This window comes from Puma concolor, chromosome A3 (genome assembly GCF_028749965.1).
Source record: "Puma concolor isolate L17-30 chromosome A3, mPumCon1.1.hap2, whole genome shotgun sequence".
Classification (NCBI taxonomy): domain Eukaryota; kingdom Metazoa; phylum Chordata; class Mammalia; order Carnivora; family Felidae; genus Puma; species Puma concolor.
The window spans coordinates 111,153,803-111,180,196 of NC_141669.1; the positions used below are offsets into that span (position 1 = coordinate 111,153,803).

Genomic DNA, 26,394 nt, shown 5'->3' on the forward strand with positions numbered 1-26,394 from the left:
GCTAAACACCCACAATCTTAACTCTATTAGTATTCTGATGTACTTTTTTTTTTCCTGATACCATTATCACAGCCTATATTCTATTTTACAAGTAATACTCCAGAAGCATTTCCTCTCTCATTTGGATTCCAGCACACAATAGTATTTGCTGGGTGTCTGGAGAGTGTTAAAAACTATCAAATCAAAGGGTCTAAATGATGGCTTTAAGGCTCTTGATCCATATGCTTTCCAGAAGCCATATACCAATCTGAAATCTCATCAATAAAGAATAAAAAGGAGGGCGCCTGGGTGGCGCAGTGGGTTAAGCGTCCGACTTCAGCCAGGTCACGATCTCGCGGTCTGTGAGTTCGAGCCCCGCGTCGGGCTCTGGGCTGATGGCTCAGAGCCTGGAGCCTGTTTCCGATTCTGTGTCTCCCTCTCTCTCTGCCCCTCCCCCGTTCATGCTCTGTCTCTCTCTGTCCCAAAAATAAATAAAAAATGTTGGAAAAAAAAATTAAAAAAAAAAAAAAAAAAGAATAAAAAGGTCCATCCTACCTCACCTGCCAAGAAGAAGTACCAGTCCTATATTAGCCTTGCTAACCTGGTAAGTGAAAAGTGATTTTTTTATATTGTGGTTTTGAGTTTCTTTTATATTCCTGAGGTTAATCATTCTTCCTGTGTTTACTTGCCTTTTGCATTTCTTCATATGCTCACATCTTTTGCCCAATAACCAACTCACTATCACCACCACAACCACCACCAACACCTCATTCAGTGAAAACCTTAATCCTTACCAGGCCCTATGCAATCTGCTTCACACACACAACCCCACACAATGAACAAACATCTCATTACTACTCTCTTCCCTTCAGTCACTCAACCCCAGCTGCACTAGCCTCCTTGCTTTCCCAAAGCACATACCATGTAAACTACTCCCTCAAGGGCCTATGACAATCTTAAATGGTCATTCACTGTGACCTAGCAATTCTAAGTTCTTTGTAGAACTAACACTTGCTCGTGTACACAAAGACTAATATACAACCACCCTCACTGCAGCACTATTCAGAATGGCAATGCATTGGAAACCACCTAGGGGGTGCCTGGCTGGCTCGGTCAATACAGCATGTGACTCCTGATCTCAGGGTCATGAGTTCAAGCCCTACGTGGAGTATAGTGATGACCTAAATAAAAAAAAAAATTTTTTTTTTAAATTTTTTTTTAACATTTATTCATTTTTGAGAGTGAGAGAGACAGAGCATGAGCAGGAGAAGGGCAGAGAGATGGGGAGACACAGAATCAGAAGCAGGCTCCGGGCTCTGAGCGGTCAGCCCAGAGCCCGGTGCAGGGCTGGAACTCACGGACTGCAAGATCATGACCTGAGCCGAAGTTGGGACGCTCAACCAACTGAGCCACCCAGGCACCCCCCCAAGAAATTTTTTTTAAAGAAGAAGAAAACCTCCTAAATGCTCATCTGCAGAGTGTTAGGTGCATCAATCATTCCATACCGGTAGTTCTGCAGAACTAACAAGGAACTCATCAAGGCATTCTGATAAGTAGGGAAAAAAACAAGATGCAAAACAATGGACCTAGTATATGTGTACATTTACACATATTTAGGTAAGTGCATATAAAAATAATGAAATGGAAGAATAGAGAAGCAGGAAATTAGGAAGAGGAGCCAGGATTTTCATTCAATAAGAATATCTAGACTGAATTCTACAAACTCTAGGACTGTGTAGGTACTCCAGGGTTTACAAAACAGTGAAGCATTCTGCATTGTGTATTCAACTCACAAATATTCACTGATACCGCATGTGAGACACTGTTCTAGGTACCAGAACACAACAGTGAAGAAGCCTCTGCTCTCATGGAGTTCACATTAGAGAAACAACAAATAAGGCCAGAAATATCCCCCACCCCCACATACAGGCGTGTATATGTAACACCAAGCAGAGATAAATGCTATAAAAAGAAAAAAACAGTGCAAGAACAAAGGCGCTGGGGCACCTGGGTGGCTCAGTCAGTTCAGTGTCCAATTCTTGATTTCAGCTCAAGTCATGATCCCAGGGTCATGATTTCAAGGCCCACTCTGGGCATGGAGCCTCCTTAAGATTCTCTCTCTCTCTCCCTCTGCCCCTCCTGTTCTCTCTTAAAAAAAAAAAGGTGGGGGGGGCACCTGGGTGGCTCAGCTGGTTAAGCGTCCAACTCTTGGTTTCGGCTCAGGTCATGATCTCATGACTCGTGAGTTCGAGCCCCACATTGGGCTCTGTGCTGGCAGTGTGGAGCCTGCTTGGGATTTTCTATTTCCCTCTCTCTATGCCCCTTCCCTGCTCACGCATGCATGCACAGGCGCGCGCTCTCTCTCTCTCTGTCAAGATAAAGAAATAAACTTAAAAGGGGAGGGGGGGGCACCTGGGTCATTTAAGCATCCGGCTTCAGTTCAGGTCATGAAATCATGGTTCATGAGTTCAAGCCCTGCATCAGGCTCTGTGCTGACAGCTCAGAGCCTGGAGCCTGTTTCAGATTCTGTGTCTCCCTCTCTCTGTTTCTCTCTCTCTCTCAAAAATAAAGATTCTGAAAAAAAGGTGCTACTTTAGAAAGGGCAGTTAGGGAAGGCATCTTGGAAAAGGTGACATTTGCTTGCATCAGTTTTATGTACCAGAATCCCTTGAAATGCTAAGTGGGGAAGTACTTACAAGAGGGCGATGTAGAAACAGATATGCTGAAAGCAATCTTCCCATAAGAAATACTGGCCCAGGATGACTCGGGGCTTCAGTCACATGTGGAAAACCCAGCACTCTTATCCTAGCATGAGCTTTAGGACCAGAGGGAATGCCAATTCTCACTCCACATCACTGGGCATGTCATAGACATCTGGGAACCTCAGTGTCCTAAATGCATGTGGAGAGAAATCCTATCCACCCCCCAGTGATAAAATAAAAGCAAACTATTACAGCACGTGAAGTGCTTAAACATTGATTGCCTCACATCAGTAGGTATTCAGTAAATGATGGCTAACGATATCTATTATTTATATGGTGGGGACATTTAAGTGCGCAGGACAAACGGTAGAAAGGATGGAGGGAGAAAGAACAGAGTCACAGAAGGGGTGCGAGGGCCACCTATGTTAGATGACCATGATGCTGGAGAAAGGGGGTCAGCTTCCCCACTGTCAGAGAGACTCGGGCATTTGCTTCTTTATATTTGAAAACCTGACATTATGACAGCTTTAGAATGTGCTACTGTCTCCCAGTGTGAAAATAAAACAACTGGTTTATGACAAAAATAAACTTTTACAGGGTAAATGAATACAAATGCAGCCTCAACCCAGCATGCAAAGCAATGGAAAGTGCGTGGGTGAGAAAGTGATGCTGCAGGCATGCCATTCAACTGTCACCCCGAGCTGCTTCCCACCCCCCCCCCCCACCTCCTGCCCCCAGGTAGATAAATACACATAAGCACAGCTTAGGTTGCAGCCAGTTTTTCAACTTGAGCAAATCAAGAACTGCCTGCCCTGGGGTTCTATATAACCTTTATTTTAAACACAGAGTACCACTGTTCAGAACCATTTTTGAAAATCGCTATTCAAAGATATTCATTATCTCGGTGCCAGGCAGACATGGGCTCTGTGAACACACCTGGGGCACACCCTGACTTCACCAACTACACTACCCAAGTTTACTAGCAGTCCTAGGTCTCCCTGCAAGACCAGACGCTCTTCAAAGGCTGGGAGATTGGAAGGTAAGCCAGATTTTTAAAGTCAGGGGTCAGAGCCCGGTGGTGGGCCGAGGCAGAGTCTGTACTTCTGCCTGGTAAAGGAAGGTCCGAGACCCTGAGAGGTGCCTGCCTTTGACTACTCTCTGCGCCATGGTCTGACGACGCCATCACATGGCTCCTCTAACAGCCCTTCATCACAGTCTAAACAACTGCCTTATCAATGTCACTCCCCCACCAAAAAGAAATAACACACACACAAAAAAAACTTTAAAAGGAATAATGTTCTGTTGAAGGATGTTCTCAGAAAGGAAAACTACTCTCCCTGTTCCATCACCACTACCACCTCTGCATCTCCTACCAACAGATCCCAGCAGAAGAGCTGCTCCACAAAGGTGCTACGTTTATACATTTGTTGAACTGAACACACCACAAAATCAAGATGTGGTACAGCTGCAAGAGTCTTGGTCCAGCGATTCTCAGATTTGTCTGCTAATGGAACTCTGATAACCAAATTTTGTTCTGATAAACAAATTTTATTCAGAAATTCCATATGTAAAAGATAAATGTGATCAACCAGCTCAGAATCAAATTAAACTTTGTAGTTTGCAACATACTCAGAGAAAACACGGTACGACGCCAGCACTTTGGGCAGAAGCCGAGTACAAGAGCACTTAAATGACCTGTTCAGGTTCATACAGAGACTGGGGCAGAACTGGGATAAACAGTCCCCAGTTTCTGAATCCCATGTGGTTCTTTTCTTATTAGCTGGGCTGTCTGCCAGCAGGCTCTCAACACTCTGGGATGCCTGCACATCACCACTGGTTTGATTCCCCTCTCGAGAACTCTCCTGGCCCAGCAGCACCCCTCAGCCTCCACCTTGTGACAGAACCCTCATGGCTTCAACAGTTGTTTTCAAGGTGTTCTGCACATCGGTGCTTTTAGGAGTTTTGTGTTTCAGGTAAATTTTGATTTTTAAACACACATTTTTTTCACTAACATCTTAGAGAATTCACACTATGTTGTCAGTTTAAATTTTAAAATAACCAATGGATAAATGTATATTATCAATTAACCAGCTTTTTTAGAGAAACATAAAAATCCTTCTATTAATCTGTGCATATACTTTGGCTTCTCTCAGAAGTCACCGACTTAGGGATGCCCAGCTGGCTCAGTCGGTTGAGCCTCTGACTGGGTTTCGGCTTAGGTCATGACCCCAGGGTCATGAGATCGAGCCCTGTGTTGAGCTCTATGCTAAGCATGGAGCCTGCTTAAGATTCTCTCTCCCTCTCTCTCTCTCTCCCCCCACCCCCCGCTCATGCTCCCTCTCTCAAATTAAATAAATAAAAAATAAATAATAATTTAAAAAGAAGTCACTGACTAGAAAAATTACAGCCTCCTGCTTGTTTTGTTGCTGCTGCTGCTTCACGTGTCGGCTCACCAGACACACAATCCAGGTGAGCCACAGGGTTATGCACACCTGCTTGGCTGATGCTCCCCCAAGGGCTACTGGCAAGCTGATGCACAGTGCCTGGCACATAATAGGGACTCCATGAATTCTGACTCATGAACTCAGTGTCAAGTGAACCCCCAAGTACTATCATGATAACAGCATAACAGAGACAGTTTCCTTACTTGTGTTGAAGTTTGGGGTGCCTTGCTATAACCTAAGGTACGCTTCAAACTCTGGCATAAAGATAAGTGCACCCAATGCTTCGACAATGACATTTTACTGCTTAGCATGGTCTATACTGTGCTCTTTGGCTCCAGAGTGGACCTTTGAAACCCAGAAAATAACCTCAGTGCTCAGTTCAAAGACATGCTGGGGAGAATTCTAAGCCCAACGGAATGGAGAAATACAAGGGCACATTAGTCCCCTGATCTCCTGAGCTCTCTGGCTTCTTGTGTACTCTTTACTCTCTGTTACCTCCTCGCTGACAGGAAACATCAACTACACAAGCCCCATGTGAGGAATACAAAAAATATTTGTCGAACTGATTTCTTTTTAAAGTCAGAGAAAGAAATCCAGAAAGTCAGCTGCAGATGAAAAACTGACAGCTATGGCTCTCTAAGGGGATGTGCAGTTTTGAAAAATATAGTTCATAAATCGTCTATTGAGTAAAAGGAAGAAAAATAGAACGGTTTTGAATTCCCATGCAGTCAAAAATATAATAAACAACACAGCTACTTATTGTTAATAAAAAATAAAATGCCAAAACAATTCAGAATACCCCATGTATTTAGTGTTAAGTGTTTCCTAATAAGGAATATACTTGTTTAAAAAATCACAACACAAAATTGGTATTTTCCTCATTTTCCACAGGTAACTGCTGTTCATTTTCTGTGTATTTTTCCAAAAAGCTTCCTTCACCCATATTAATGCATATACATAAATACACACACACACACACACACACACACACACACACACACACACACACACACAAACTATATCTGGATTCAACAGATAACTCCTGAAGGCCTATGCAATGAGGAACACAAGGGTCAAGGTGAATGTGGGTCCTGATTTAAATTTTTCACAAAAACAATATCCAATATATTACTCACAAAACATTTTTTAAATGTAAACTTCACCACCACCACAAGAATTAAGTAAACTTGATAGTACTACCACAATTTTATACATCAGGAAACCGAAATGAGAGGTCCAGTACTCTGCCCAGAAACTTACCTAGTATCTACAGGAAACCAAGTCAGGCCTAGCGCACAAGTGACAGAGGACTCCAGAACTAGCACTCTCGCCATGAAATAAAGGTGGTAAGTAAGTGATAATAAAAGTGATGAGCAATAAAAGTTTGCAATCTAGGAGATAAGTTTGAATTCAGAAATCAGATAATGATTAACTAGTACTTATATGACAGAGCTTACCTAAAGGCAGCAACTAGTGGTGCGTAAATTGAGTCTCCATCATAAACGTATAAATGATCCCAACTACACTCTGTAGCAAAATGATTAAAACGAAGTCTCATTATTCTATTTGGCCTGAAAAGAACAAAAAAGAGTAATTTATAATAATCAGCATAACTACCAGACATTTGAGAAGAAAATAGACATAGATTTTTAAAGATAAATTTACACGGAGAGAAGAAATTAATAGTATATAACCAACATTCCTTTATCTGTCAAAGATTTACTTTTCTTTGTACTTACTATGTGTGAGACCACTAATCATGCAACGGTAAACAAGGCGGACAGGTCTATGCTTCTTCAGGCCCTACAGCCCATACAGTGGCTGTTCTTTAACAGCCTGTGAACCAACCAGTTAGCTGTTTCATTTCTGCACTTCATTTCCTATTCAGCTTAAGATTTCACACTACATCATTTCACACACACAACTGCCAATTCTCTAAACTTGCCTACCCTTCTGCCTTTTCATGGAGCTACCTGGCAAAGCCCCGGTCTAAAGGAAACCAGTGATCTCCTTTGATTCAAATTAAATGCAAAGAAAACTAAGCTGTGCTGGAGGTAGTCACAACACTGGATAGGCTGGTTCCAGGACTGGTCACAGCTCACCAACTTCAAATTGGCACTTTACTTCTGGCAGCAGTCAGTCCTACTACTAATTCTCTCTCTCCTTCCCCACAATTGCTACTAACTCCCAATTACTATTTCAAACCACTCAGTCTCACCTCCTTGCTTAAGCTCAGCACTCAAAAATCTCTCAACTCCCCATTTTCCAAAACAGATACACCTGTCTATTCCTCCTTCCATCTCTTAAACATTTCACATCTCCCTCTCATCTGGAACTTCCCACATCCATATTTAAATGTCCTTAAGTCTCACACATTTTACCAAAAAAACAACAAAACATAAAAACTTCAAATTTCAACTCTCCTTCTAGCCATTACCCAACCTACCCCTCCTCTCTCCTCTGAAGAGAGTGAACCTCCACACAAGACTTTGCTTTCTGTTTCCTCACATCCTACTCACCCACTTTGTTCTCAAACCTGGCTTCCACCCAAACACTCCACTCAAAAAGCTCTTGGTAAAATCAGCACCATTTATACCCTGGTGATGTCTAATTATATGTCTCCAGTCTAGGCCTTCCCTCTACCCCACACGTGTCTACCTAACATCTCTAAGCAAACAATTAAGTACATAAGCAAGTTAACTCAGCTGATGATAACTACCATGAAGAAATGAAAGGAATGTGATGTGTCCAACAGGTGGCAGGGAGTTATCCCAGAAAGCTTCGGAAAAGATGAGAATGACAAGAGATAAGCCATGTGAAAAAAGCTGGGGAACAATGTTTCAGGCAGAGGGAAGAGCACAGTCTTAAAGTCTTAGTGAGAAAGGGACTGATGTGTCTAGGCAACGTGAAGAAAATCAGCGTGTCTGAAACAGAGCAAACAGAGGAAACCACAGGAGACAAGAAGCGAGAGGAGGGCAAGGGGCAACAGCAAAAACCGGGAGGCCAATTTCAAGGCTATCACCGTGGCCCACAAAACAGAATGGCTGGGGTCTTACAACAACTGTAGAGATGAAGGTGAAAGGGAGATGGTAAATGGATTGGGAAGACACTCTAGAGGGAGAACAGACAGAACTTACTGGCAGGCTTAATATGGAGATAAGAAAGGAAGGAGTTAAACTTTTTTGCTTAGGCTCGGGAGGAACCACCACCACGGGCACACTGGGAGGGATGCTGGAGAAAGACGTCAGATAGAAACAAACTGACAGAAAGGGCAAGAGCAAACAACTCCTTAAAGCAGCCATTCTCAAAGTGGGGTCCTCACAATGCCAGAGGCCTTGGGACCCGTTGGCATTTACTGATGGTGCAAGAGCAGTGGTGGGTGAAACTGCTGGTACCTGAGAACAGAGCAGGGCAGAGGCACCAAACCGTACCAGTAATCGCTGTTACTCTTTAATACTACACGTTCACAAGGAAAAAGGAGTTTCATTTAAGAGTATCTTTATTAAGCGGTAAAAACTGCTAATTTTATTAAACTGTGGCCCACGAATACACATCTTTTGAATATTCTGCCTGACAGGCTGGGAAGTGTGCATAAAGCACTTCTGCTGTCTAACAAAGTACTGCGGGCTCCAGGAAAATCGCTTTTGCAATTGTTTGAGTGCTGAGCTGAACCTATCGCTTTTTTCTCGAACACTACTTATCATTTTTACTTGAAAGGACAACTGACAAACTATGGTTACTCAGACTTGGATATCTGGTAGATACTTCCTTAAAAATGAACAAAGCAGGTCTGTCACTTCAAAGAAAACAACTGGCAGTATTTGTTGCCAAAGAGAAAATACAGGCTTTCAAAGCAATAATTAGTTTTGGAAAATCTGTCTCTGCCACCCAGATAAAACTTCCCAATGCTTAAAATTTTCTGATGAGATTAAATGGTGACATTAACCGGGGCGTCTGGGTGGCTCAGTCGGTTAAGCATCCGACTTCAGCTCAGGTCACAATCTCACGGTCCGTGAGTTCGAGCCCCGCGTCGGGCTCTGGGCTGACAGCTCGGAGCCTGGAGCCTGCTTCGGATTCTGTGTCTCCCTCTGTCTCTCTGCCCCTCCCCTGTTCATGCTCTGTCTCTCTCTGTCTCAAAAATAAATAAACGTTAAAAAAAAAAAAAATTTTAAAAAATGGTGACATTAACCAGTGTGATTTTTTTCATATTGTATCATGAATTGTATCAAAATTAGGAAGATCTGAATAGTTCAGGGAACCATTATTTTCTAAACAACCCATATAACCTGTTACAAAACCATGCAAGGCTTAAAGAGCCATTCAAAAGTATAAGAAAACTCAAAAGATTTTAATTTAAATTCCAAAAGTTCATTAATAATGTTTTAGATTCCACACTGCAATTTACGTTTAAGAAATTAGCACTTGTCGGGGCGCCTGGGTGGCGCAGTCGGTTAAGCGTCCGACTTCAGCCAGGTCACGATCTCGCGGTCTGTGAGTTCGAGCCCCGCGTCGGGCTCTGGGCGGATGGCTCAGAGCCTGGAGCCTGTTTCCGATTCTGTGTCTCCCTCTCTCTCTGCCCCTCCCCTGTTCATGCTCTGTCTCTCTCTGTCCCCCAAAAAATAAATAAACGTTGAAAAAAAAAAAGAAATTAGCACTTGTCAAGCTTTGATGCAGTGTCAAAGAAGACCATCCAAAATTATTTAAAAATGTTATTCAGATATCCTTCCTTTTCCTACTACACATTCAAGTAAAGCCTAATTTTCTTCACATGCTTCAACCACAATAACATATTCTAACAAACTGAATGCAGAAGAAAATATGATAATCCACCTATCTTCTACTGAGCCAGACAGAGAAGTTATTTTACAAAAATGTAACACGATACCATTCTTCTCACTGATGTTTTTTTAAATATAGGGTTTGCTTTTTCATAAAAATATGCCATTTTGTGCTAACACGTAGTAGGTTTATTATTGCTTTTAAATGAGTTAAGGAATTTCCTTAGTTTTTATATATAATATAATATAATAAACACAGATATAACCCACACAAACAAGAGTTATTTGGAATTTTCAAAATTTAAGAGTGTAAAGGGGTCCTGAGACCAAAAAGTTTGAGAAACACTGCTTTAAAGATGTGCCATGAAGACAAGAAGGCAAGAGCTGGAGGGGCACAGGAGGCCCAGAGAAGAAGCTATTTTTATTTTCCTGCCCACAATAAAAATAAGTACTTAGAAAAATGATATAATATTATAATTTTCTAATGGTATAAATCATTTAAAATATTCAACAGTTCTAAGTATGATAACTGAAAATATACAAACTTCTGGTGTGTACAATTCATTCACAGCTTTAAATCAACACAAAACAAAAACTGAAAACAAAAATTGTTTTCAAATTCACAATGAAGGTTAATAAAATCATATTCACTTGTCAAATGAAAAGTTATCAAATAAAAAATATTTTAAGTACTCTATGCTACAGGTTGTTAATTTTACTTGTAAAAAAAGTAACGCCACACTGAGCTCTAAAAAAAAAAAAAAAATTTAAACCAGCCATTACTACTTACTGTCCTTCAATGAGCCATGTACATTTTGTTTTATATTTATAATTTCCAGGTCCATCTGTTACAAACCCAGAAGATCCAGTTAGTCTGTAATGCAAAAAACAAACAAACAAACAGAAAACAAAAAACAAAAATGTAAGTCCATCCAAGTTGCACATACTAATCTTTCTTAATTCTCAAATAATGCAAGTTAAGCAGAGTAAGTACATTAATGCACACTATAACCAGAAGAAAATGACTGGGTAGTTATAGTCAGATTATACTAATATAGATGAAAAAAATAATTTCCATAAACTTAAGAAAGGGGGGTACAAATACATTAAAACCAACAGAAATTGAAAAAAAAAAGCGTATCTAAATCTTTCTAGCTGAGATAGGAAAATCATACTTTGAAAATGGCTACCATGAAAATGGCTACAAGAACTTACTTATATATATGAGCTGGTTTTTAAAAAGATCACACAGTTATAGTTACGACTAAAGGGTATTTAATACAATAACACTGTGGAAAGCAGAATTGTGACAGGCAAGCACATCAAGCCACAATACACAACGGACCCATCACAGCCATTTGGCTGCCACTTCTGAAGGCAATCCACCACGTCCCACGAGCAGTGACCATCAGCACCTGTCTTCCCACACTCGTGCCAAGTCTGAAGTTTAATATTTTTAGGTCTTGACTATATGATAGGCATATACTGATATCTCATTAATGTTTTGGCTGGTACATACCTTGATGCTTAAGTGTCTTCTCATATGTTTTGGTCATTTGTATTTCCTCCTCTCTGAATTAAAATTCCATATTCTTTGCCCACTTTGCTACCAAGTTGTCTTTTTCAAATTAATGTTTAGGAGCTCTTTTTATATTAAAGAGCTCCCATCTGCATGTAAAATGTACTATAAATACATTTTCTCAGTTTACTTTTTTCTTTATATTTTGTGTCTGGTATCTTTTCCTATATAGAACTTTCAAAATTTAAGAAGGATGCTATTTCCTTCCACACTGCTGTTTCCAGATCATCTTTTGTCCGTCTTCCATCACCAATGTCAGCCTGTCTGAAACAGATGCTCTCCTCTGGGTCTGCCTCCCTTACTTTCCGACTTATCTACTGACATCCCAGTTATTCCTTCTTGCCCACTGATATTAGCATCTAGTTCATTCAACTACATCAACATATAAGATGTTCTAATCAGAACCCAGTTTTTCCATTTCTTAACTTCACCATTAACAGTCTTTTTTTCCACCCATATTAGTCACCCACTCCTCTGGGTCCTGCCATTTCCTGTAATAGCACCAAAATCTGCATTTTAGGCATCCTACATTCTGGCCACCATATCTTCTCTCTCAAGTTCATTTAGCCTAGTTCTCCCTTTCCAGTGAGTCATCATCCCCATGGGGACCTCCAATCCACTGAACTATCACTTCTTCATGCTCATCACCCACCACACACACATTCGACTTCCCCACTTAGTTAAGATTCCATGGTCCATCACAATTATCATCACCTTCAAATCCTTCTTGGACTTTTGCCCTTCACTCCCTCTGCTGTACTCACCTGGATACTGGTATCTCCATGTCTTACTCCCAACATCCATTCGAACCCAAAAAGATTAGTCTGAGCCACTCATGGTTTCCTATGCCCCCTGACAATAACTGATTAGAAACCTAACACAACTGACAGAAAAACAGAAATAGTAATGGCTTAACCAAGATAATAAAGTCCAAAGGTAAGAAATACAGAGAACACAAAAGGATTTCCATAATCATGAGGGACCTAATGTTCTTCTATCTAGTTGCTTTGTCATCCTCAACATGTGGCTTCCACCTCATAATCCAAGATGGCTGCTCAAACTCCAGCTTTTATTCCCACATTCTACCCAGCAGGAAGGAGGAAAACAAAGTGCACATTCTCTCCTTCTAAGTCAAACAAGACAATTCAACTTATATCCCATCAGCCAAAACTTAGTGACATATCTAAATGTAGAGGGAGGCTGAGAAATGTAGCCACTATTCCAAATGACCATGTATTCAGTGAAAAATCAGGATTCCCTTCATTAGAGAAGTGGAGAAAGGAGACGAAGGGTCATTACTAGTTTCTGTCACAGCACAAAATCAAATACTTAAATGTCAGGGGAAGTCTTGATGGAGGCCTTCCAGGAAGTATTTTCTCATTAACAAAGACAGTGTGATAGACAGGGAGATTTGCCACATAATCTCCCTTCTGAGGAAGGACTAACAGCCTGGTCAACAGTTTTTACGGCTCTTACAGTTCCTTCAGGAGCTGCCTTGCCCCAGGTCACACCCTGCCCAGGGTGGTCCATACCACAAAGGGTGGAAAGTCTGGAGCAATCCAACAAAAAACAACTCTGACAGTCCTTGCTTCTGAGCTCCCCTTTGTCAGGCCTACACTAAAGTTCAACTTCTTCCTTTGCCCAATTCTGCTCTCTGCACCTTCCTCTCACACTGTTATAACCAATTTGTGCCCCAAACACAAATCTCAGTAATGCAGCCATTATGCTACAAGGCTGAACAGGAAGCCAATACCAAAAGGATGACCAACCAAAGGAATGCAAAGGTCCATGAACGCAGTATCAGCCAACCACAGAGACCACTCCCAGTTTATGGGCAAATAAACTTCCCACTGGTTACTGGTTTATTGTATATGTATGTGTGGACATAGTTTAGGCCCTTCTAGCTCACAATGTTTTCTGGCTTTCTACTATGCTTGTTTTGCTCCTAAGGGTTGCTCTGGACTGCACATAGACATGCTCAGGTATTTGCAAATCAGCATCACTTTTAGAAAAGAAATAGGTCATTTTTATTTTAAATATCTACTCAGTATTTTTAAATCTAGCATTTACATAATTTTACAGACAATGCATAGTTATGATCACAGACAAGCTGTCAACTAAACGACGATTTACCTTTTGTAACTTTTCTCCCCAAGTATACCCCCACCCACACCACGTTAAGATAAACATTTAACCACCTAGTAAGCATTCTTAACTATTTTTCTTCATATTCATGAGCCCATGATATATGCACAGTTCTCTTAATTTTTGGCTACACATATTATACAAACTTTTCTGCATCTTCCTTTTCTAACCCAACAAAACTTTGTGAGAGTCTCTCCGACTAAACAGGTATTAGTCTAATTCACTTTTTGTGAAGCATATTCTAACCTATGGAGGTAGTGGTTTTTTTCCTGCCTTTCTCCTACTAACACTCATTTTGTTTTCAGTCAGTTGGCATTATGCACATTGCTGCAATAAATATCCCTATACATATGGCCTTACTTGTGCTTTAATTTCTAAGAATAGAATCTTAGGAGGAGGATTACTGGGCCAAAGGAATATGAATTTTAATTGTTAAATAAGCTGCCAATTTTCAAAAGGCTGTAACAACTCACATTTGCATCAGCAATACGTGAGAATATGCTATTTTCCACATCCTCTCTGTATTCTTGTTACTTTTAAATTTTTAACTTGAGGGGCAGCTGGGCAGCTCAGTCAGTTAAGCACCCAACTCTTGATCTCGGCTCAGCTCATGATTTCATGGTTTGTGAATTCAAGCCCTGCGTCAGGCTCTACGCTGACAGCATGGAACCTGCTTAGGATTCTCTCTGCCTCTTCCTCGCTCGCGTGCACTCTCCCTCTCAAAATAAATAAATAAACATTTTTTTAAAAATAAATAAATAAATAGGGGTGCCTGGGTGGCTCAATCCGTTAAACATCTGACTTCAGCTCAGGTCATGATCTCAGAGTTTGTGAGTTCGAGCCCCGCGTCAGGCTCTGTGCTGACAGTTTGGAGCCTAGAGCCTGCTTCAGATTCTGTGGCTCCCTCTCCCTCTGCCCCTCCCCCGCTGGCACTCTGTCTTGCACTCTCTCAAAAACAAATAAACATTAAAAAAATCAAACAAACAAAATGAAGTTACATTTGTAATAAATAAATAAATTCTTTTAACTTAAAATTCCCTATGTTCTAGTGAATGGCTAACAAATGATTACTGAAAATTTAGAGAGACTTGAAAGGGGAAGGCTAGGAATATCAACTAAACTTTCAGGTCAAGTTTTACATTCTCGTTGGCAATCCAGGTGTAGATACCAGTACTGCCTGTGCTCACTTCACTGGCAGTCACACAAAGACACTGGATTGAAACAAAGGCTTTTCAACAATACAAAACCAGAAATGTAAAGAATTAACTCGCTGCTTCTACCAACTTTCCAACTCAAGAATACGCTGAGGGTGATTATGTGGTAGAAACAAATACAGGGAAAATAGGGGAACCCTCCAAAGGAGGCGGGTTTCAAAGAAGTCAGCTTACAATTATTTCTACTTTATTTGCATTATTACCAGGCAATGTGGCCTATAAAAAAAAACCCTCAACTTTTCTCACCTGTTAAGATTTTCTTTGTGGTCAAGTATGTTGGACATTGATAAACTCTGACCAAAGTTCCTTGGACGTTAAAAATTTAAAAAAAAAAAAAGACTGGGGCGCCTGGGTGGCTCGGTCGGTTAAGCGTCCGACTTCGGCTCAGGTCATGATCTCACGGTCCGTGGGTTCGAGACCCGCGTCGGGCTCTGTGCTGACCGCTCAGAGCCTGGAGCCTGTTTCAGATTCTGTGTCTCCCTCTCTCTGTGACCCTCCCCCATTCATGCTCTGTCTCTCTCTGTCTCAAAAATAAATAAACGTTAAAAAAAATTTTTTTTTAAATTTAAAAAAAAGATAATCTATTGTAGGAAATGTAAACTACTATGTATGTGTAATTTAGTTTATTGAATTCACTATTCAAACCCTTTATATTCTTACCTGTTACCTACAAGATCTAATTCTGAGAAAAGTATATCAAAATCCCATACCATGACACATTTGCCACATTATTTTTGCTTTATGTATTTAGCTATTTAGCCATATAAGCTCCATAACTATTAGATCTTCATAAATTGTCTCTTTTATCATGATAATAACCCACTTATATAGTTTGATGTTCACATTCCACCTTGTCTACTGACAACCGATTTTTTTGTTGTTTTCCTGGGCCATAGCTCTTCATCCAACTCTATTTTTCATATTTCCTTACCAAATTTTCAAGTCTCTTTCTTCTAAACAGGATATGGTTAGGTTTTGTTTCTTAACCTGACAGTTTTACTGTCATAATATAATCTATTCACATACAGTACGACATATGACTGCTATACTGATTTGATTTCTTCCAACCAAAAATTTAAATCAATCTTAGTGAGGAGTAATTCATATACAATAAATGGCACCTTAAATGTACTATCTGTTAGGTTTTGACAAATGTACACACGTGGGGAACCCTCCCAAACAACACATAAAACAGGTCTTGTTACCCCGGAAAGTTCCTTCACACACTTTGCAGGTAATGCCTCCCAATACTGATCTTATTTCCATCACTATAGACCAGTTTTCTACAACCTAATTTAATAAAGTCATACAGAGACACTCTTGTGCCTCACTTCTTTTGATCAGCAAAATGTTTTCTCAGTATTGTGTGTATCCGCAATTTGCTCCTTCCTATTGCTGAGTAGTATTCTACTGCATGAATATACCACAACCTGTTTATTCATTCCCCTGTTGACGGACGCTTGGATTATGTAGTTAGAGGCTCTTATGAATAAAGATGCTAAGAATACTGTGTACAAGCCTTTGTGTGGGCATGTGTGGACATTCCTCTTGAATAAATACATAAAAGTGAAGTCGCTAGATCAAATAATAGATATATAGTTAAATTTAAAGAAACTGCCAAAACGTTTCCTAAGTGGGTGTACCATCTTACACTCCCATCCCATCTAAGTATGAATCTTCTCTGCTCCCAGGTCTCCCAACACTCCCCTGGTCTCAAGCACAGGTAAGATTCTGCCCATCCATTTAGCAATATATTGACCTTGTGGAGGTCAGGAACACCTACTATACTCCATGAGTGCAACATCACACTTTCCAGGATCTGCTGCTTCATCATCCATGCCCCCTGCTACACTGGCCCAGTTATACATCAGTTCTCTCTGTCTGGAAGGATCACAACAGATCCCAGATCCTGTAAGTTTCCTGTAGGCCCCCACAGCAAGCTGGCTCAAGAAAAGCAGAGTGCTTGCAGTTGGGAGAGCCAAGGAAACAAGTCTCATACAGGCTGCCATGTTCCTCATAACCCCCTTGGCTCCTCTTCATAGCTAAAGTCCATTTAAGTTTGGATTTTCTGTTGCTTTCAAGTAAAAACCATCCCAGTTACTAATTTCACCAATTCTGAAATGAACAAATTTTTCCTAATAGTCCAGAAACCAGGATGCACTGTAAAATCAACGGCATGTCACAATTTAAAGGAAGTGCTTTTTTTTTCTTTCTTAGTAGTACACGAGGTAAGAATGCATTTTACACTCAGTGGCATCTTAGCAAGCTGAAATTACACATATGGCAAACCCTAAACCTGGCTGAACCCAACTCTGCTTACTTAGTATATGCAACCAAATAGCCAGATAAAACTAGAGACACAACATTGTGCTTACTGGTCTTACTTCACATTTATAAACACACATCTCAAGTAGATTCTCAGCACTGCACAACAACAATCCTTCCATTTTTCTGGTCAATTCTCTTTTATACCTTATTTTCTTTCAACTTTCCAAACCCTCTTCCCCCTCTTCAATTTCAGTGGATGATCAGTGAATTGCTTTACTTTTTCGTTTCATATCTATTTTTCCCCAGTGGAATGTAAATTTCATGACAGTGAAGATTTTTGTCTCTTCTGTTCACTAATTCCAGTGCCTAGAAATATGCCTGGCGTCCTAACGGCACTAAGTGAATAGTAACAAAAGAAAGAAATTAGGAGAGAACTATATTTTCTTCCAATTACTAAATGCATGTACTTTGCCTTCCAGTTATAATGGATGAACTATCTAAATCCATCTAAGGTTAAATTTTTTTTTTCAACGTTTTTATTTATTTTTGGGACAGAGAGAGACAGAGCATGAACGGGGGAGGGGCAGAGAGAGAGGGAGACACAGAATCCGAAACAGGCTCCAGGCTCCGAGCCATCAGCCCAGAGCCCAACGCGGGGCTCGAACTCACGGACCGCGAGATCGTGACCTGGCTGAAGTCGGACGCTTAACCGACTGCGCCACCCAGGCGCCCCTAAGGTTAAATTTTCTACCTGGGCCTACAATCCTCAAATTCTACTCAATCAGGGCACCAGCAGAACAAACCTAATTCCAACCCCTACCCCACACTTCTCTCTACTGGATTAGCAGAAGATGAGCTGTCGTATTCCCTTCCTAAAAAACAAACTCCCTTGGGGTGCCTGGGTGGCTCAGGTGGTTGAGCATCTGCCTTCGGCTTGGGTCATGATCTCATGATTTCATGGTTTGTGAGTTCAAGCCCCACATCAGGTTCTCTGCTGTCAGTGCAGAGCCCACTTCAGATCCTCTGTCCCCCTCCCCCTTGCCCCTGTCCTACTTGCGCATGTGCTATCTCACTCTCTCTCTTAAAAATAAACTTAAAAAAAAAAAAAAAAACCAACCCTCCCTTTATCTCATATTCCTCTCACGTTGCTGCCACTTCTTTGTTCACTTTTACAGCAAAAGTCTTGAGAATTATCCACTCTCACTGACAACACTCTCACCTACTAATTTCTTAACACATTCCAGCTAGGCTTTAACCCTAACCTCCTCAGCCACCCCCCCACCCCACTCCCCCACCACCAAATCCTTTTGTTAAGTTATATAAACATTTGAAATAGCTGATGCCTCCCTCTTTCTTAAAACACTTTCTTCATTTGGTTTCCAAAACCCTCCACTCTCAATTCACAGACAACTTCTTCTCAATCCCCTCTGCTAAATTCACCTGCTTGTCCCAATCTCTAGTTGTAGGAATGCCCCAGGGCTCCAACCTCAATCTGCTTCTCTGATGGAAGTCATATTGATCTCATACTGGCCCAAAACTTTAAATACCACTTCTATATGTTTTTAACAATGAAATTTTCATTTCTGTGATATGGTAATACCATTCTGATTATCCCAGGCAAAAACTATGACTAATGCAAGAATATCTGCTGTTAAAAAAAAAAAAATAGGGGCACCTGGGTGGCTCAGTCGGTTAAGCATACGACTTCGGCTCAGGTCATGATCTCACAGTCCGTGGGTTCGAGCCCCACGTCGGGCTCTGTGCTGACAGTTCAGAGCCTGCAGCCAGCTTAGGATTCTGTGTCTCCCTCTCTCTCTGCCCCTCCCCTGCTCATACTCTGTCTCTGTCTCAAAAATAAATTAAAAAATTTAAAACAAAGACTATTTCATTTTTTCTTTTCCAATATTTATGACTTTATTATTTTTCCAGCCTTATTACAATTAGTTAGGATCTCCATTGTGATATGGAAAAATATTGGTGATGGTAAGTATCCTTGTTCTGTTCTCAATCTCAGGGAAAAGCTTTCAGTATTTCACCAGTGTGATATTTACCCTAAGTTCTTTGCAAAACCCTTTCTTAATACCAGATTAAGGAAGTACCTTTGTATCCCTAGTTTGCTAAAGATTTTTAACATTAGTATTGAGTTCTATTTTTTAAAAAAAAAACACCAAAACTGTGTATCTAATGATCATTTGCCTTTTTTCCCTTATTCAATTAATGCTGTGAATGATATTGATTTTCAAATATTAAATTGACCTTGAATTTCTCAAGTAAACCCAACTTGGTCATGATTCTTCTGATATTTTGCTGGATACAATTTGCAAATATCTTGTTTAAATTTTTTTATATGTTGGTTAGACTGACCTGCTTTTTCTTTGTCAGGTTTTGATAACAAAATTATGCTGGCTGTATAAAAACAAGAAAGAAATTTTACCTATTTCCTTATGCAGAAGTGTCTGTATAAGATTGGTGCTATTTCTCCTGTAAAAGTTTGGAAGAATTCACTGGTAAAGACATCTGAGCCTAACGTTTTCTTTTAAGCAAGTTGGTTTTACTAGAGTTTGCCATTTCATCGGATTTTTTCAAATTTATCAGAATAAACTTATTAGTAATATCCTCCTATGATTTTTCCAATGTATCTAGAATCCATAGTGATACCCTCTTTATCATTATTGACATCAGTAATTTGTTTTCTTTTTCTCTTTATCAATCTCTCCAGCAACTTACCAGTTTTCTCTTTTCTTTTTTTCTTTTGTTCTAGATTTTATTTTTTTAAGTAATCTCTACAACCAACTGGGGCTCAGACTCACAACCCTGAGATCAAGAGTCACACGCTCCACTGGCTGAGCCAAACAGGCACCAGTCAATTTTGTCTTCTCTACTCTAATGACTTTTAATATATTTTGCAGTTCTTCCATATTCTTGAGTTGAAAACAGATCACTGATTTTCAATCTTTCTTTTTTAATGCATGCATTAAAAGCCCTAACTTTCATTCTCAGCATTGCATTAGTTGTATCCCATCTTCTGACATATAATACTCTCATTAACATTGAGTTCAAAATTTCAAATTCCCAGGGTGATTTCCTTTTTACTTCATGAATATTTTGAAGAGCACAGTAACTATATGGTGTAGTATAGTATTCTCCATATGTCAATTAAAAGTGTTTTAATTTTTTAAATGTTTTTGTTTATTTTTGAGAGAGAGACAGAGAGAGCATGAGCAGGGAAAGGTCAGACAGAGAGGGAGACACAGAATCTGAACCAGGCTCCAGGCTCTGAGCTGTTAGCACACAGCGCGACTTGAGGCTCAAACTCTTGAACTGCGAGATCATGACCTGAGCCGAAGCTGCACGCTCAACCAACTGAGCCACCCAGGCACCCCAAGAGAAGTGTTTTAAAATCTTTGTTCTATTAATCAGAGAGAGGAGTATTAAAATATTTTTTGGCATCAATGGATGTTAAAAAAGCAGAAGGAAACCTAATGAGGAGCAGAATATATGCATGGTTTTAAAGTGTTTCCCCACATACTGCTTACTGGTTGCAAGAAGGAAATAAAATAGTGAGTAGATAGTGGGAAAAAAAAGATAATACCTCAAACAGGAGAACAAAATTAATATAAAAAATAAGGAAGACACAGGCATCACCTGCCTCCAAATGCGATATCCTGAGAAGGGATATCCCCTCACTTACACAGTATTCTGACCAAGGATGCATAACTTGAATCTAACCAGGAGGAAACACAAAGCAAAAGCAAAATAGGAAACTGGATTAAAAGAGGGAGGATGTATTCATGAAAGAATGTCAATATCATTAAAAATAAATATAAATAAATAAATAAATAAGAAAGGCAGTAGAAATGTTGTAGATCAGGAATCAGCAAACTATAGTCCGTAGGCCAAATCCTGCCTAACTTCATGTAAATAAATGTTGTTGGAACACAGCCATGCCCTTTTGCTTATTGTCAATGTTCATGTTACAAGAGCAGAAGTAACTATACAGACACAAAGCAGAAAATATTTACTATCTGGTCCTTTACAGAAAAGATTTGCTGACCCATATTCGAGATTAAAGTAGGCTAAAGAGACATAAAGATATGATGCAATACCCAACCCTACACTGGATCTGGTACTGGAGGTGGGGGAAGCAAAAAATATAAAGGACATTATCAGGTCAATTGATAAAATTCAGTACAAACAATATATTAAAGGTATTATATCAGTATTAAATTTACTGAAGGTGAAAACAGTACCTTAATACTTAAGTCTCTTAAAACTATCACTATTCTTAGAAAATACACACTATTTTTGAAAAATTTTTAAGTTTATTTTTGAGAGAGAGCGTGCACACACAGGAGAGGGGCAGAGGGGGTGGGGAAAGCATCCCAAACAGGCTCCACACTGTCAGCGCAGAGCTGGACATGGGGCTAGAACTCACAAACTGCGAGATCAGGACCTGAGTCGAAACCAAGAGTCAGATGCTCAACCGACTGAGCCACCCAGTGCCCCTAAATAGTACTTCAATTTAAAGGGCCAAGGGCCACGAGACAGATATATCTTATTCTCAAATGGTTCACAGAAAACCACTGTGTGTATGTGTGAGAGAGAAAGAGAGAGCACAGCACAAGCAAGCTCACAAATGACAGAGTATTTTTTATCCCTTTGCCTCTCTGTGCTTCTGTCCAGGTGTTTTCCCAACATATTCTTAGACATATTCTTATTCTTACAGTTCATTGATTCTCTCTTCATCTCTATCTAAAGTTCCTAAAATCAGTTACTGTATCTCCAGTTTCTGTTAATATTTTCTTCTTGAGAGAGAAAGAGAGACAGAGACAGAGACAGAGAAAGAGAGAGAATGCACTCGTGAACACGGCAAGGACACAAAGTGGGGGAGAGAGAGAATCCTAAGCTGGCTCCACACCCGAAGAGTGGCTCACAACTATGAGATCATGACCTGAGCAGAAATCAAGGGTCAGATATTTAACCAACTGAGCCATCCAGGCACCCTGTTAATTCTTTTTTATATTTTCTAATTCTTTGCTGAAATTGTTGATCTTGTCATTTAGATTCTTAAAGCTATCAATTATTTCAAAGTCTGTTTCTAATCATTCTAACTGCTGACTTCTGCATGTCTCCAATAATGTCCTTCTTCTGTTCCAAGATCCAAACCAGAACCCAACACCGCAGTTAGCTGTCATGTCTTCTTGCCTCCTTGAACCTGGTTTTTTTTTTTTTAATAATTTAAATTTTAGTTGAAATAGATTCACATGCAGTTATAAGAAATTATAGAGTGATTCCTTGTATACTTTGACCAAGTTCCCCAAATGGTAACATTTTTCAAAACAACAGTGAAATATCATAACTAGAACACTGATGTTGATAAGTCAATATTATTCAGATTTCCACAGTTTTACTTATACTCATTCGTGTGTGTGTGTGCGTGTGCACGTGTAAGTTCTATATAATTTTGTCACCTGTGTAGATTCGTGCATCTATCACCATAGTCAAGATACTAAATGGTTCCAACACTGTAAGGATTCCTCATATTGCCCTTCTGAAACCATACAGCTCCCTCCCACATCTCCCCCATCCCACCCCACCTGCCACTCCACATTCTTAACCCTTGGAAATATTTAATCTGTCATTTTATCTTTTTAAAAAAATTTTTTAAACATCTATTTATTTTTGAGAGACAGAGACAGAGCACAAGCAGGGAAGGGGCAGAGAGAGAGAGAGGGAGAAAGAGAGAGAGAGAGAGAGAGAGAGAGACAGAATCCAAAGCAGGCTCCAGGCTCTGAGCTGTCAGCAGAGAGCCCAATATGGGGCTCAAACCCACACAACTGTGAGATCATGACCTGAGCCAAAGTCAGACACTTAACTGAGCCACCTAGGTGCCCCAATCTGTCATTCTGTCTTTATGCAATGTTCCTCTTTGTCTCTGGTAATTTTCTTTGCTCTAAAATATAATTTGTCAGGGCACCTGGGTGGCTCAGTTGGTGAAGACAGAGCTCCTGCTCTGTCTCTGTCTCTCAAAAAATAAATAAATGTTAAAATGGTAAAAAAAAATTTTTTAATAAAAATAAAAAATATAATTCATCAATTATTAGTATAGCCATTCCTGCCCCTTTTATTCTTTCAGTTAATGCTTGCATGGAATACTTTTTCCATTCTTTTACTTTCTACCTACATACATTATTGAATTTGAAGTGACTTTCCTACAAGCAGCATATAGTTGAGTCACATTTTTTCAACCAATCTGCATTTACATTTTAGGTAATTATTACATTTATAGTAATTATGGAAATGTTAAGACTAAATCGGCCACTCTATCATTCGTGTACAGTTTTCTTAGTGGTTACTCCAGGCACCAGAATACACATATGTGACTTATAACAATCTACTGGTGTAATGTTCTACCACTTTTAGTGGAGTGTGGCAACCCCACTTCCATTTAGGTCCTTTATCCTATTTTAAATAACATCATATTGAGTATCAGATGGTTTTATAATTTTTATTCAGTCACCAAATATGATTGATAAAACTCAGGAGGAAAAGGAGAGTCTATTACTTGATGTACCTGTATTTCTGCTCTCTCCATTGTTCCTTCTTTTTTCTTGATGCTCCAAGCTTTATTCTTTTATCATTTCTTTTCTGTTTAAAGAATTTCCTTTAGCCAATCTTTAATGCTAGATCTGGAAGCAACAAATTCTTTTTTATTTTCCATCATCTGAAAATGTTTTATTTCCCTTTAATTCCTGAGGGACAGTTCTGCTGAATACAGAATTCACAAATGACAGTTATTTTATTTCAACACTTAAGAAATAATGTGCCACTTCCACTGGTCCCCATGGTTCAGATGAGAAATCTGTTATCTGAACAGGTGTTCCTCATCATTTCTCTCTGGCTGCTTTCAAGAAACCTTTCTCTGCCCTTAAGTTTCCAGGCTTTCTATACTGTTCCATTGTTCTACTTATCTATTCTTTCACCAATACGACACTGTCTTGATTACTGCAGCTTTACACTAAGTCGTGAAGTCAGGGAGTGTTGATCCTCCCAACTTTGTTCTTCTCTTTCAATATTGTGCTGACTACTCTGGGTCTTTGGTTTCTCCATGTAAATGTTAGAATCAGTTTCCCAATATCCACAAAATAATTCACTGGGATTTTGCTTGGGATTACATTGAATTTATAGATCAAGCAGGGAAGAAGGGAAGAACTGATATCTTGACAACAGTGAGTCTTCTCATCCATGAGCAAGGGATGTATCTCCATGTACTTAGTTCTTGATTTTGTTCAGCAGAGTGTGTAGGTTTCCTCATATAGATTTTATACGTATTTTGCTAGACCTATGCCTGAGTATTTCATTTTTGGTGGTGGTAATGTAAATGGTACTGTGTTTTTAATTTCAAATTCCACTTCTTCATTGCTGGTACACAGGAAAGCAACTGACCTCTGTGTATTAACCTTGTATCCATCTCACACTTTTAGATTTCAAGAGTTTGATTATGATGCATCTTGGTGTGGATTTGAGTTTCTCCTGTATGGGGTTTACAGTTTCTGAGACCTGGAGGTTTGTTTCTTTTGCCAAATTTGGTAAGTTTTCAGCCATTATTTCTTTCAAATACTCTCAGCCCCACTCTAATTTCCTTCTGGGACTTCAATTATACAAGTGTTAGATCTTTTCCAGGGGCGCCTGCGTGGCTCAGTTGGTTGGGCATCTGACTTCAGCTCAGGTCATGATCTCACAGTTCATGAGTTTGAGCCCCACATTGGGCTCTGTGTTGGCAGCTCAGAGCCTGGAGACTGCTTCGGATTCTGTGTCTCCCCCTCTCTCTGCCCCTCCCCCCCTGCTCCTGCTCTCTCTCTCTCTCCCAAAAATAAACATTTAAAAAAAAATTTGTTTTAACAAACAAAAAAACAAGTGTTAGATCTCTCTCACAGATTTTTTTCAAGTGTGTTTTCTCTCTGTTGTTTAGACTGGAAGAACTCTATCCTTCAGTTCTCAGGTTCACTAATTCTATCCTCTGTCACTGTCATTCTACTAATTGAACCCATACAATAAGTTGCTGGAGGGGTGGGGGGGATGTTGTTGTTACTGTGGTTTTCAATTCTAAAATTTCCATTTGGTTCTAATTTCATTTGTAATTTGATTCTAATTTATTTAGTTCTTTACTGAGATTGTGTACTTTTATTTCTTTCAAAATAATTTTTAATTGATTTTGAAGCATTTTTATGACAGCTGCTTTAAAATTCTTGTGAGAAAATTCCAATATCTGATACATCTTAGACTGGTGTCTGTTGTCTTTTCTGATTCAAGTCGCAATTTACTTTGTTATTGGTATGACAAGCAAGTTTCTATTGTATCCTTAATATTTTGTCTCTTATGTTAGAAGTCACTAACACAGGGCCTTATTAAATATTTTATTTTAGCAGGTAGTCAGCCTGTTTAGTTTTAGCATATGGACCTTACCCCACTTTTCTGGGCTATTATTCCAATGGCAGATTAATTTTCAGAGTCTTTGTGGTATTATTTGGCCTGCTCTGTGTATCTGGTGCCACTGGGCTCCCAAGGGTCCCTGCTGGTACTGCCTGAAGGGATGAAAGGAGTTTCCCCAAGCCAGGCTGCCAGGTGCCTATTGGTGGGAGAGGGGTGTGATGGCCTTAGGTTCCTCCCCAACCCTCCCCACCCCCCCACCTCCCCACCCCCGCTTCCCAGTATCTCTGAGTGGGAAAGGCAAGTCTTGAACCCACAGAGACAAAAATGACAGAACATGCTGCTTCCCATAGGTGGGTCCCTCTTGCCAGTTCCACCCACCTGCCCCTGTATCTCTGGCTAGGGGAGAAGAAGCTCAGGCCCACATAACCAAAGAAACTTCCCTGGACCAGGCCACTTGCAGCTGTGTCCTTTTTGCCACTAGTGTTCACCCCGGTATCTTTGGTTGGGGGAAGAGACCCTCAGGTCCTCAAGGACAAAGAAGCTTCTCAGACTGGAATGACTGCTGTTCTGAGTCTCACTTGCTAGTTCTGCCCACCTGCCTTGATATCTCTCAGTGGAAAAGGGAAGTCTTAAGACCAGTGGGAAAAAGACTGCTTTGTCTCCACACTTATATTCAGTGGATTCCTAATTGATTCCCCTTGGTTATGACATTAAGCTTGCCTGATGTTTTCAAAGGGATTTTCATTAAATTATTTTTTAATGTTTATTTATTTTGGAGAGAGACAGAGCATGAGTGGGTGAGGGGCAGAGAGCAAGGGAGACACAGAATCTGAAGCAGGCTCCAGGCTCTGA

At 40.1% G+C, this 26,394-nt stretch overlaps 1 protein-coding gene across 3 annotated transcripts in view; it reads right to left on the reverse strand.

Annotated features, from left to right (window-relative positions):
• Window positions 1-26,394, reverse strand: part of ATRN (attractin) — a 161,700-nt gene that overhangs the window by 115,251 nt on the left and 20,055 nt on the right. For all 3 annotated transcript variants that reach the window (XM_086701794.1, XM_086701793.1, XM_086701795.1), the window contains exons 2-3: window positions 10,694-10,777; window positions 6,583-6,696 (exon numbers count right to left, since the gene is read on the reverse strand). In XM_086701794.1, coding sequence (XP_086557920.1) covers window positions 6,583-6,696; window positions 10,694-10,777 — 198 coding nt within the window. The remainder of the gene's footprint in view (window positions 1-6,582; window positions 6,697-10,693; window positions 10,778-26,394) is intronic.